The 12,475-nt window shown below is 36.4% G+C and overlaps 1 protein-coding gene across 1 annotated transcript in view; it reads left to right on the top strand.

The window, feature by feature from the left end:
* eIF3k (eukaryotic translation initiation factor 3 subunit k) overlaps positions 1–10,798 on the top strand; it is a 72,584-nt gene extending 61,786 nt beyond the window's left edge. The window contains exons 7-8 of the mRNA XM_090379855.1: positions 7,151–7,276; positions 10,767–10,798. Of these exons, the coding sequence (XP_090235981.1) occupies positions 7,151–7,276; positions 10,767–10,798 (158 nt within the window). The remainder of the gene's footprint in view (positions 1–7,150; positions 7,277–10,766) is intronic.
* Positions 10,799–12,475: the final 1,677 nt, after the last annotated feature.

The following is a 12,475-nucleotide window of genomic DNA, read 5'->3' as shown; positions in this document are numbered from 1 at the left end:
GTAAGGATTTTGGACTAAAGATGAATATGGCTAAAACAAAAGTAAGTAATGATGAACAAGTATGCCACGGAAAGGGAAATAATGATTGAAGGAGCAGTAATTGAAAAGGTGCAGTCATATACTTATCTGGGACAAGTTATTAGCTGTAATAATGATAAATGGCTGGAAGTCAAGAGAAGAATAAATTTTGGATGGATAGCATTCAGGAAATAGTCACATACTGAAGAGCAATATCCCAGTTTGTCTGAAATGTAAAATAATGAATCAATGTATACTCCCCACCATGACTTATGGAAGTGAAACTTGGGCACTCACCAAAAGAATGGAAGAGAAGCTGAGAACTACACAGCGAAGAATGGAACGAATTATATTGGGAATCAGACTGTTAGATAAGAAGAGAAACACATGGATTAGGCAGCAAACTCAAGTAAAGGACATTCTTATCAAAACTAAAGAACTAAAATGGTCTTGGGCAGGACACATAGCTCGAAGACATGATGACAGATGGACTAAGAAAATAACAGAATGGTACCCAAGAGGAGCTGGAAGACAAAGGTGGAGATGGATAGATGAAATTCATGAGTTTTTGGGTAGTAAATGGATGGCCAATGCTCAAAATAGAAGGAACTGGAAAGTTGCTGGAGAGGCCTTCATCCTGCAGTGGATTGAAAATGGCTGATGATGATGAGGTGGGATATTATGTATCCCAAGTTTGGATTTATATTCCAAGAGATATGACTTTTTTTTTTTTTTTGCTGGCTCTCAATTGCAATCTGCATGCTGGCTAAAATGTGCACATTGCAATTGATAAGTGGGATTGCTGGCTTCCCCCCCAGACTGTTAGATAAGAAGAGAAACACATGGATTAGGCAGCAAACTCAAGTAAAGGACATTCTTATCAAAACTAAAGAACTAAAATGGTCTTGGGCAGGACACATAGCTCGAAGACATGATGACAGATGGACTAGAAAATAACAGAATGGTACCCAAGAGGAGCTGGAAGACAAAGGTGGAGATGGATAGATGAAATTCATGAGTTTTTGGGTAGTAAATGGATGGCCAATGCTCAAAATAGAAGGAACTGGAAAGTTGCTGGAGAGGCCTTCATCCTGCAGTGGATTGAAAATGGCTGATGATGATGAGGTGGGATATTATGTATCCCAAGTTTGGATTTATATTCCAAGAGATATGACTTTTTTTTTTTTTGCTGGCTCTCAATTGCAATCTGCATGCTGGCTAAAATGTGCACATTGCAATTGATAAGTGGGATTGCTGGCTTCCCCCCCAGACTGTTAGATAAGAAGAGAAACACATGGATTAGGCAGCAAACTCAAGTAAAGGACATTCTTATCAAAACTAAAGAACTAAAATGGTCTTGGGCAGGACACATAGCTCGAAGACATGATGACAGATGGACTAAGAAAATAACAGAATGGTACCCAAGAGGAGCTGGAAGACAAAGGTGGAGATGGATAGATGAAATTCATGAGTTTTTGGGTAGTAAATGGATGGCCAATGCTCAAAATAGAAGGAACTGGAAAGTTGCTGGAGAGGCCTTCATCCTGCAGTGGATTGAAAATGGCTGATGATGATGAGGTGGGATATTATGTATCCCAAGTTTGGATTTATATTCCAAGAGATATGACTTTTTTTTTTTTTGCTGGCTCTCAATTGCAATCTGCATGCTGGCTAAAATGTGCACATTGCAATTGATAAGTGGGATTGCTGGCTTCCCCCCCCCCCCCCCCCCCCCCCCCGAGATGTGCGAATTTATTTTTTGCAGGCTCTTGGGTGTGGGCAACCTGAGAGCGGGCACCTGCCTGTTTTGCCCAACCACTGGTGGGTGCGGGATTTCCTGGTGCTATTTAGGTGCTAACTTAGAAGTAGATCGAGGGTTGACTCCTTGTGCCAGTGACATGGGTATTGGGTGGTATTTGCCGATATTGGTGGCTACCTCCTGATGGCAGAGAGGCCTGGTAAATTTACACTTACACTTCAGGCCGGTGTGATTAAAGATTTTTTTTTTTTTACATAATTGGTAGAGATGGGCAAATAGTCCTGGTGCCACTGTGAGACAGGTATACATATATGAAGTATATGGACCCCAGGTTAAGAACCCAATACAAACATTAAGTAGAACTCAAACACTAAAGAGCCTCAGGCTCTGGTGTTTATCTTCTATTTAATATTTTAAAATTTCTGGTAGTTATTGACTAATACAAATTCTGCACTGTGAGAATGCAATTCTTTGAAAAATAAAGATAATATGCTCAAAGAATTTATATCATTATGGTCTAAATGTCTTTAAAGATTCATGTTAGTTGCACTGATTCGTCTATTGATGTGACATTGTGTATTTGTCATGGTTGAGGGAAATTTCAAATTAAGTAGTTCATGATGCATTAACCACTAGCAATCATTGTGTGGCTACCTTTTGCAATTTTACAAGTTCTCAAATATTATTTATGAAACAAGTGTTTCAGTTTAAATCCATGAATTGAGAGAATTTTGATAATATTCTATGTGAACAATTGCCACTGGGGAGAAATGCTTTAAAGTGTACAAGAAGAAGTGTGCCCCGTGGTATGGAGTTGTGATCTCACAGTGCTCCGCACATCAAGATTGCTGATAAATATTTAAAGTCCTGGAAATTTCTTGTTGGATGGTGGCAAGATTCAGCCATCGTAGTTTCTTGTTGCCCTTCTCTGTACACGCTCAAGTAAATCTACATCCTTCCTAAAATGAGGCCTCCAGACCTGTACGCAGTACTCAAGGCGTGGCCTGACCATTGCCTTATACAGAGGGATAATCACCTCCTTTTCCCTGCTAGCAAAATTCCTATATATCATTGACAAAACCCCATGACCTGCCCTGGCGGCCTGTCTGCATTGCTCAGAAAACTTTATATCTGACTGCACAATTACTCGCAGGTCTTTTTCATTTTGTACCACCTTAAGTGTAGTATCACACAGTTGGTACGTTTCTCTGGGGTTTCTTTAACCTTTGTCAAGGTTAAACTTCAGTTGCCACTTCTTAGCCCATCTGCCCAAATTATCTAGATCCTGTTGCAGTAGCACACTGCCATTACTGTCATTAACAACCCTGCCAACTTTCGTGTCATCTGCAAACTTCGACATTAAGCCTGATATACCTTCATCAATATCATTGATAAATATACAAAACAACAGTGGACCCAACACCGAACCCTGTGGGACTCCACTAATAACATTAGTCCACGAAGAGCAGCACCCATTGATTACCACCCTCTGTCTTCTCCCACTTAAACATCCTTTTATCCATTGTAGCAACTTACCCTTAATACCATTCTGCTCCAATTTGTACAGTAGTCTTCCATGCGCAACAGTGTCAAAAGCTTTCCTGAAATCCAAGTATATGATATCAAAATTATTTTTTGCATCCAGTTCCTTTGTGACCACATCATAATAACCAATCAAATTTGTCAGACAAGACTTTCCCTTAACAAACCCATGCTGTGTCTGAATTATTGCTGCAGTCTTGTCTAGATGATCCTGCAATGCATCTTTAACCAGTGACTCCATTATTTTACCCGGAACAGAAGTTAAACTAACTGGTCTGTAATTATTCGTGTCACCCTTTGAACCTCCTTTGTGAATTGGGGATACATTTGCACATCTCCAGTCCGTGGGAACCTCCCCTGAATCCAAGGATGCTCTCATAATTATGGCTAAGGGTTTGCTTAGTTGCTTTGCCGCCTCCTTTAATATAACTGGATAGATCCCATCCGCCCCAGGTGCCTTTCTTATGTTTAACTTCAACAATTTCTCCTCCACTTTGCTCTCAGTTATTACAAAATCATTAAGCACACTGCTACAATTTGATAACCTTCTTCCATTTTCAAACTGTAATGATTCCTCACGTGTGAATGTAGATGCAAAATACTCATTTTGCTTTTGTTTTCAGGAAATTCAAGGTTGAAACAAAACCTAATTCAATGCAGATGTCAAGCTTTGGAGTGATAGACATAAAATGACAGCCTTTGCAAAAATTGTGCATTTAAAAGGCAAACTAAGTATCAGAGGATATCCTTTAACTTATTCTAGGAATGTTTAAAAGCAAATATTAGGGCCCCTCTTTGCTAAACTCAGAAGAATAATTTATGTTGAATGAGAGGTACATTGGAAGATAGACCCCTCAAAATTCTGTATGAATATCGAGGGGTACACTTGCCATATACTTATAAGACAGTGTGAGAGAGCCTTTAATGTCATAAGTATCAGTTCAGCAGTTAGGCTTCTAGGTCTCTTCCATGCTTGCAGATCTAAGCTATATAACCAAGAGAAATCTTGCTGCAGAGATATTAAAAATCTCTGTCCACAGTACAGGAATTATGCACAAATATCGATTGATAATGCAGGAGCAATATGACCCAAGTGCTAAAGGTGAGGCTACACAAGTTTATCCGTGATGTTAAAGATATCAGTAAGACATAACATCTCAGGGCATGCTCTGTGGTTTGTGGGGAGATTGAAAGTAGTACACATGTTATTTTGAATCATTCACCTAGATCTCAGTGCATACCTTCAAAGTGCAACCTACCTATTCAATGAAGATAATCTTTTTATCATGTCCGTATTGTTCAAAGTACCTCAGTACTCTGGTAGAACAGTGCTTCTCAAACTACTGAGATCTATGCTCTTCAGAAATGAAAAAAAGTTTGTGTTACTGTGCGTGTGTGTATATATATATATATATATATATGAACACTGCATTTTCTGGAAAGAAAATTCAAAGTTTTATGTTTAAAAAACTCCACTTTATTCTTGTTTTTACAAAAATATATAATAACTTTATTTATCAATCATAGAACAAATAATTTGATTAGTTCCAGAGGGTCATTTCGCAGACTCCAGTTTGGGAACCACTGCGGTAGAAGATTAAGATTGTTTGATTAGTAAATCCTGATATAATTAGGTTCACTGGATATGAGTCTCCCCTCCCCAGGGGATGGCTAGAAACTGTCATGGAGGTTTATCTAACATCTCTTGTAAGAGGCTAAAAATTAACCAATGTAAATGTCTTTGTTTGTAGTTATTTTTATTTCTGATTTACTATAATTTTATTTCCAATTTTGGAAGACCAGACTTTTCATTTTAACTTTATACACCTCGTTGTTCACCAGCTAAAAATATAGTGGTCAGTGCTTTTATAAGATATTAGAAAATAGTGTGTAAGTCCAGCTAGTGCTAGGTTTATGTACTACAATAAATGCATACCATTTAAGGCATTAACAAGCATCATTATATAGTAGCTGTGATAGAGCTTTGTACAGTTTTTTTTTTTTTTTTCTATACAGGCGGACATGATCTGTGCCCCCACTACCACATAGCTTGTATATATATACGCGTGTGTGTGTGTGTGTGTGTGTGTATATACATACAGTGGGTCCTCGTATAACACGTGTTTACATTACACGAATTTGAGCATACATGATCTATAAATAGGAGAACGATATCTTATATAACACGAACCGAATTCGCTTATGCACGATTCGCCTTTGTGTTTACAAGAAATGGCAGTCGAACGCAGAATCACCCCAACTGAACGCAACACGATAGGAACGAAGAGAAGATTCTGAAAATGTATTTATGTTTTTTAATATCAGTGAACAGGAAACACATTTCACCATAATAACGTAAAAACCAACACAATTCCAGCTATCGATATAATCGCAAATGCAATTAGATGGAGTTTACTACCAGTTTATAACAGATTCAACTGGAAATTGTTTTATGGTAGTAACCCCCAGAAATGTGCTTTAGTAAAATGTGAGGTGTTAATAGCGTATCTCGGCCTTTACGGTGTTGTTTATTCAGTTGCTACACACGCGCAGCTTTGTTTGTGTGTGTCAAGCGTGCCTCTTCGTTTTGTAATTGTGCTTTATTCCCTAAAAATTAGTAAAATACTTAAAAGGTGTGAAAAGGAAGCGTCCTGGTGAAGACACTGCAGATTCAGACAGAAAAAAAAAAGCAATATTGATAAACAGAGGTGGACTAGGTCAAAAATTCTTACCCAAGAAAATTTGTAGTGGCCTCACACTAGCGTTTATGGCCAAAATCACACCGGCCTCCAGCCCACCGGGATTTCCCGGGTAAGGCTTATGGCCAGTCCGCCTCTGTCGATAGAGAAAAAATATGAAATTGTGAAACGCTTTGAGCAAAATGAAAGACCATGTGATATTGCACGTGCTACAGACCGAAATGAGGCATCGCCGAGAATTAGAAAGAATGCAGAGAAAATAAAAACAACTTTCATAGCAGGAACAACACAAAGTGTAATTAAAATCCATTAGATTAAGACAAAAAGAATTGGAAAAGATGGAATGGCTGTCATCTGTTTGGATAGAAAATCAAACAAAACACAAGTTTGCTTACGATAGAAGTAAAAGCATTAGCAATATTTTATTACGTAATAGTCGTAATAAAATACGTAAGCATTTTATTTAGTATAATAAATTTTTATTACGTATTTTAATCGTTATAAAATACGTAAGTATTTTATAACGATTAAAATTACTCTATTATTTATTGTGTTTGGTAATGTTTTGGTTCCAAATGTGTGTTCAATCTTGGGTGGTCGGCACCTAACCCCATAGGGCCTGTTGTTTATATTGCACGGTTTTGCATTGCACGAGGGTTTCTAGGAACACAACTATCGTGCTATACGAGGACAGACTGTATATATATGTGTAAAATCACATTAATTTCCAGAAAAAATGTCCCCAAATTATATTTTAAAAAATAAAGTTTTGAAACAACTTCTACAGTTTAAAATGAAATAAATGGTTATCCCTTCCATTACATCTAACCCCATCCCCCAGTACATATCCAATTAAATTTTCTCTTGCCTTCCTAATTTTAATTCCTTCAATTATTAGTCTGTGTTATCATATTTTTCAGTGACCACATTAAAATTTATCTAGGTCTTGTTGAAGCAAGACTTTTGCTGTCCATTTCAGCCTTTTAATCCCTCAAGTGTCGTTTAACAAGCATGATAATCCATATGTTTAACCTTCTCAAGTGCTACCTTAGCCGATTTTTTATTATCTACAATGTTACAAAAGTACCAGTATAAGAGGGGGGAAAAACTTATTTTTCTTTCTTTCTCTAAGATTTACAGCTGAAACACTGGATGAATAAATATGACTGGAAAGATGTTGGAGAAGGATTGATTTTCATAGCCAATCAAGAAGAAAATATAAAAACAAAGAATATAACTGAGAAAATAGACTTCGAAAGTAAGTGAATCACTATTTTTTAATTTCCTTTGTTGAAAATATTAATTCTAAGTATGTATCGCAGAAGATTCCTCACATAACAAGCACAATTTACTGTGAAGAAAAGTACTTTAAAAACATTAAGCTGTGGTACATTATCAACCGTTACTCCTGTATCATCCTAACACACACACACAAAAAAATTTCTTCCCTGCACTAGAAAATGACGAGCAACAACAAAGCTTTTAATATGAATTATCTTTGCAGATGAGCCTGTACCCAAATGAGAATGGCAAAGTGCAGCATGTTTGCTCTCTGCTACTACCAATTGCCATAATGCAGAGAAAATGAAAAAACCTGTTTTTAAACAACATTTGACAGTCATGCAAATTAATGCAAACAAAAATGAGTGATGATTTAAGCAGAGTAGAAGTGGCTCTGAATAGAAGCAAACAAAAAGAAACCCAGTGAAATGTTTTAGTGTTCATAGACTGTACTTTGACCTTACACGAACATACTTCCCTTACTCAGAGGAAGGTAGAAAACAGTAAAAAATTTGAGTTTTTAACAAAATAAGCTGAAACATGAGACAGGTTCATATCAAAGAAAGGGCCAATGTGGATGGAAAATATAAGCAGCACACACCCCTTATATGTATAATCAGAATAAAAATAGACCCTCATATGACCACTTCTGACTTACATTAGGATTTGCCTGGGGGCTTCTCATTGGTAAACCCTGTTACGTCACTTAGGTGGCAAAGAAGGGGTAGAGTGGTTCTCTTCATGGCCCTTATTCTCCAGTCTTTTTACTCTCCCTCTTACAGCAGGAAGAGGCTTAGAGTGGAAGCAGAGAGTGCAAAGAATCTCTGGGTACAATTAGGCTACCATGCACAGAAACTGAACTTGGCCTGTTACACCACTCATCGGTGAAGATATGATATTAGAGCTGGAAACAAAATTAAAAAATGTGAATTAGAATATTGTCAGCTTGGCTGAAACAAGAAGAAATGAATCACTTACAAATTTATCAGGTGGAAAGAGTGAAGGTGGAGTTGGCTGTCTTGTCCCTAAAGATATTAAATATAACATTTTGGAATTTAAAGGGACATCGCGAAGGTGTCAAGACTACTAATCTGGATTTCTAAGAGGTACAAACTAAAGATTATAATAATATATGCACCAACATCGAGCCATGATGATAAAGAGGTTGAAGAAATGTACTGAAATTGAGACTTCTAGATGAACAGAAAAAACTCACTACACCATCAGTATGGGGGACTTCAATGCTAAGGATGGAAAGAGACAAAACAGCACAGAAATGAAGACTTGTGGAATTTACAGAATCTCAAGGAATGTCAGTGATGATTTTTTTTTTCCTTCCCTCAAGAAAAGGGTGACCAGGAAGTGGACATGCAAGAGCCCAAATGGATTACCAACTAATGAAATTGACTTCATCCTCACTAAAGATATAGGTAAATGTTGGAAGTGATCACAGCATGGTAAGATGCACCCTTGATATAGATGTAAGAAAATAAGGGGGGGGGGGTGGAACTGACTAGAGTAAATAATGCAGGTCTTTGAGAGAAGAGGAGAAAAAGCAGTGTGTACTGGAACTTAACAAGATTAAGCTTCTGCAGACTGTTCAAGACCAAGATATCGACAATGAATACGTTCTGAAAGTAATAGAACCCAAGAAACCTATAGGTAAAAAGAAATCTAAAGAAAAAAAATTAATCAAACACTTGTCATAATGAACCAAAGACAACAGAGGGTCCTTACAGACCCTGGATGGCTGATCCTTCCCAACCCACATCTATAGACATGCTCAGGTAATCATACAATTTATTTACCTATGAACCAAACCATACCTTAATTCTCTTAATCTTTTCCTTGCCAATGACCCTTTCAGGTACAGGGCTTGAACAGGTCTGCTGTTCAAGATACAAGTATTTCATATCACAATTGGCTTGTCTCTTTACAAAGCACTAGCAACAACTTCTGCCCATCTATCCTTCCACCTGGTTATGTTGTGATGGCTTTATTGCACCGTCATCTAAAGATAAAAACTAACGTCGCCATCTTACCTTCCCATTTTCTTCCTGAAAAGAAATATACGGCTGTTTATCAAATGTAGTATTATTCCTTGGATAGGCATTTTAGTGGAAGGCCAAGCACTTAATGCACCACTTCACAATGATGGTTTAAGCTATCTGTACAATAGTACCACATTATTATGTCTCTCTGGAAAAGCTACATACCTGATTAAAAAATAAAAATTATACAAACATGAAACTAATTTTATGTTAACGCTTTCACTGCTTCCTGAATGCAAATATGCAGCTTCAAGTTCCCATTCAAGTGGAAATCTAAAAGGTTTCCACTTGAATGGGAACTACCCTATGTTTAGAGCTTTTTCTTGCAATTTGGCATAAGAAACACCAGATATTTCTGTCAAGCAACCTTCACTGGGAACTGATTAATTCAGTTATAGTGAGAAGAAATCTCAGAAATGCTTCTGCTCTTTTCAGTCCAGGGTCAAGAAAGGTTGTTGGAAAAGCCAGCAGCAAAAGTGTTAACAGAATATTTTATAAACAAGCATTTTGGTTGTAGAAATGCTTCAAACTGTACTTTTTTTTTTATTAAACATATTACTGAAAATTTTGCTAGTTTACTTCTGTAAATAGCAACTTGCAGTATACAGTTTCTAGATTGGTAAATAAATCTGCTATACAAATAATATATAGACTAGTGCTAATTTGTTTCACTTCCTTAGCAAAAAAAACTTTCAAGCAAAGCCAAAAAATATTTCTCACAAACTTTATTATAAAAATAAGAATTTTTTTTCAATGTGTCAAATAATAATATTGCATTTCTTATATACTATATGTTTTACTTCTTAACACAGTACAGATTCCTTTTGTAATCTGTTTATAGCCGCCACCACCACCACCACCAGTGTGAATACTAGAGACCTCAGTTTGCATTATCTGGTTAATGCTTTTGCAGGTGTATTATATGTTTGTGACACATGGACTCTGTGCAGTATAAGTTTCAAGGGCACATCAGAGATGGTGCATCCATCTCTGCCACACACACACACACACACACAGTCTAGAAATTTTGGAATAAAAACTTACTGAGTGTTGATTGCCCAATTTGGGCATACAAAAGCTGAAATTCTTGGAAATCCTTTAAAATTTTCCATGCTCAGCAATAACAGTGGTTAGTCTCCACTTGACATGGTGTGGGAAAGTACTGAATTTGAGTCTTTGAGATGGAAGGAACTTATTGGCTTTTTTCAAACCATGACCACTTACTTGCCCTTGAATGAGTTAGTTTTTCACTAGAAAATGGACTGTACAATATACTGATGCTCCTACACTTAGTTTTGCCATGGCAAAAAAAACCCTAAATTTTCCAAATGCTATCAAATTATAAACATTTAAATATATTACATTAAATATACAGTAGCTCTGATTTATTAATGTAATCTCTGATTTATTTTTCAGGTATTGCAGCTATTATGGCCTCTTCTCGTTGATATTATGTAAAGCTATCTCAAAATAAATTTCCTTTTAATGAGTACTTATTATATAATTGTGAAACCATTTTTAAATTGCTAAAGGAGCCAGATTCAAACTTTTTATCTGGAGAGGAAAGGCTTATTTTAAAAAAAAAGCATTTGTAGAATAAGAGCAATTTACCGTAATATAACACGTAGAACGTTTCCATATGATACTCTCCAGAAATTAAAACAAATTAACACAAAATGATTACAGTAAAAAATCAGTTGAAAACACTTTAAAAAGTTTTAACATAAATTTTGCAAGACAAAAATAGTTTTTTCAAAATTTAAGTTACAAAGTGTTCTACGTATCATATTGAGGTATGTTTGTCTTATTCTTCTACAAATAGAGTGCATTGAGCATCATAACTCTGTTATATACTATTAAAAAAGGTATATAAAAACCACGGAAGAAAATAATTTTCTACATTTGTAAGAACAATAATCAGAATAACTTCCTCTGGTCATTACTACTTTTCATGTAATGAAAATTGATTCTCCCAACTGAATGTATTTCTGGTGCAGTCTCTATCACAAATGTGTTTCTGTTTACACTGATTATAAAAAAATTTTTGGGATTTTCTGACCAACCTGTACAGGTCTTGCTACACCCCCCCCCCCCCTCCAATAAAAATAAAACATAATAAATGAAGAAAATCCTGAACACTAGCTAGCCATAGTCTGAATGCCGCAGAGAAATTATGGTAGACTGAGCTGGAGATCACATATTATTAAAACAGACAAATATTCCTGTAGCACATGAGGTAAGTTGTTTGGATGACCTTCAAAGAAATAGACTAAACAAATGAACATTGAGGTAAGTTGTTTGGATGACCTTCAAAGAAATAGACTAAAGAAATGAGTGGCAGATATCATAGCTCAAATAATTGTGAAGTGTGGACATAATGTTAAGTTTGCACCCTGAATTATGCCATTTTATTTTATTTATTTATTTATTATTATTTTTTTTTACCTGCAAGGATGATTGTAAAAATTTCCAGTTGATTGAAGAGGTGGTGATTGTTTTCCTGTGAGCAATCCAGATGCCCACTCATTTGCACATTGTTCTACTTGCAGTGGCAGTCTTTCTAACAGGCTTATTCCTTAATGAAATCTTAGTTGGTTCCAATGTAGTAATATTCTCTGGCAGCAAATGATTGTGTTAACTGAGAGGAAAGTAGAAGAGAAATTGAGCTAAATGTAAACTAAACCTGAATTTGTTTAGATTCAATAATTACCCAATTCATAAAGGGGTGAAGTGAGTTACAGGCCTAGTCAAGGAAAACAATGGAATCATTGATTGGATATCATAGTGCAGAGACTGCTATAGATAAAGGGGTGGAGTTTAATGGGCACTGCTCTTCTTGGACTACTGTTATTAATGAAGACTGCTTAACGTCCAAGCTTGCTGACAATATGAAAGTTGACAGGGTGGTTACTGAGAATAATAAAGGTTTACTGCAACAGAAGCTGAGAAGTGGCCATTGAAGTTTAATATGGACAGTTACATGGTTAGCAATGATACCAGATTGATGGATAATGAAAAATACCTGGGGGTAATTGTGCAGTCAAATATGTTCTCTGAGCAATACAGATAAGACTGACAGGACAGCTCATGGGGTTTACAACTGAAATACAGGAATTTTGGCAATA

This window comes from Mastigoproctus giganteus, chromosome 8 (assembly GCF_048544385.1).
Source record: "Mastigoproctus giganteus isolate SK-2022 chromosome 8, ASM4854438v1, whole genome shotgun sequence".
NCBI lineage: Eukaryota > Metazoa > Arthropoda > Arachnida > Uropygi > Thelyphonidae > Mastigoproctus > Mastigoproctus giganteus.
The sequence above is the reverse complement of the archived record's forward strand: the minus strand, read 5'-3'. Positions and strand labels throughout refer to the sequence as shown.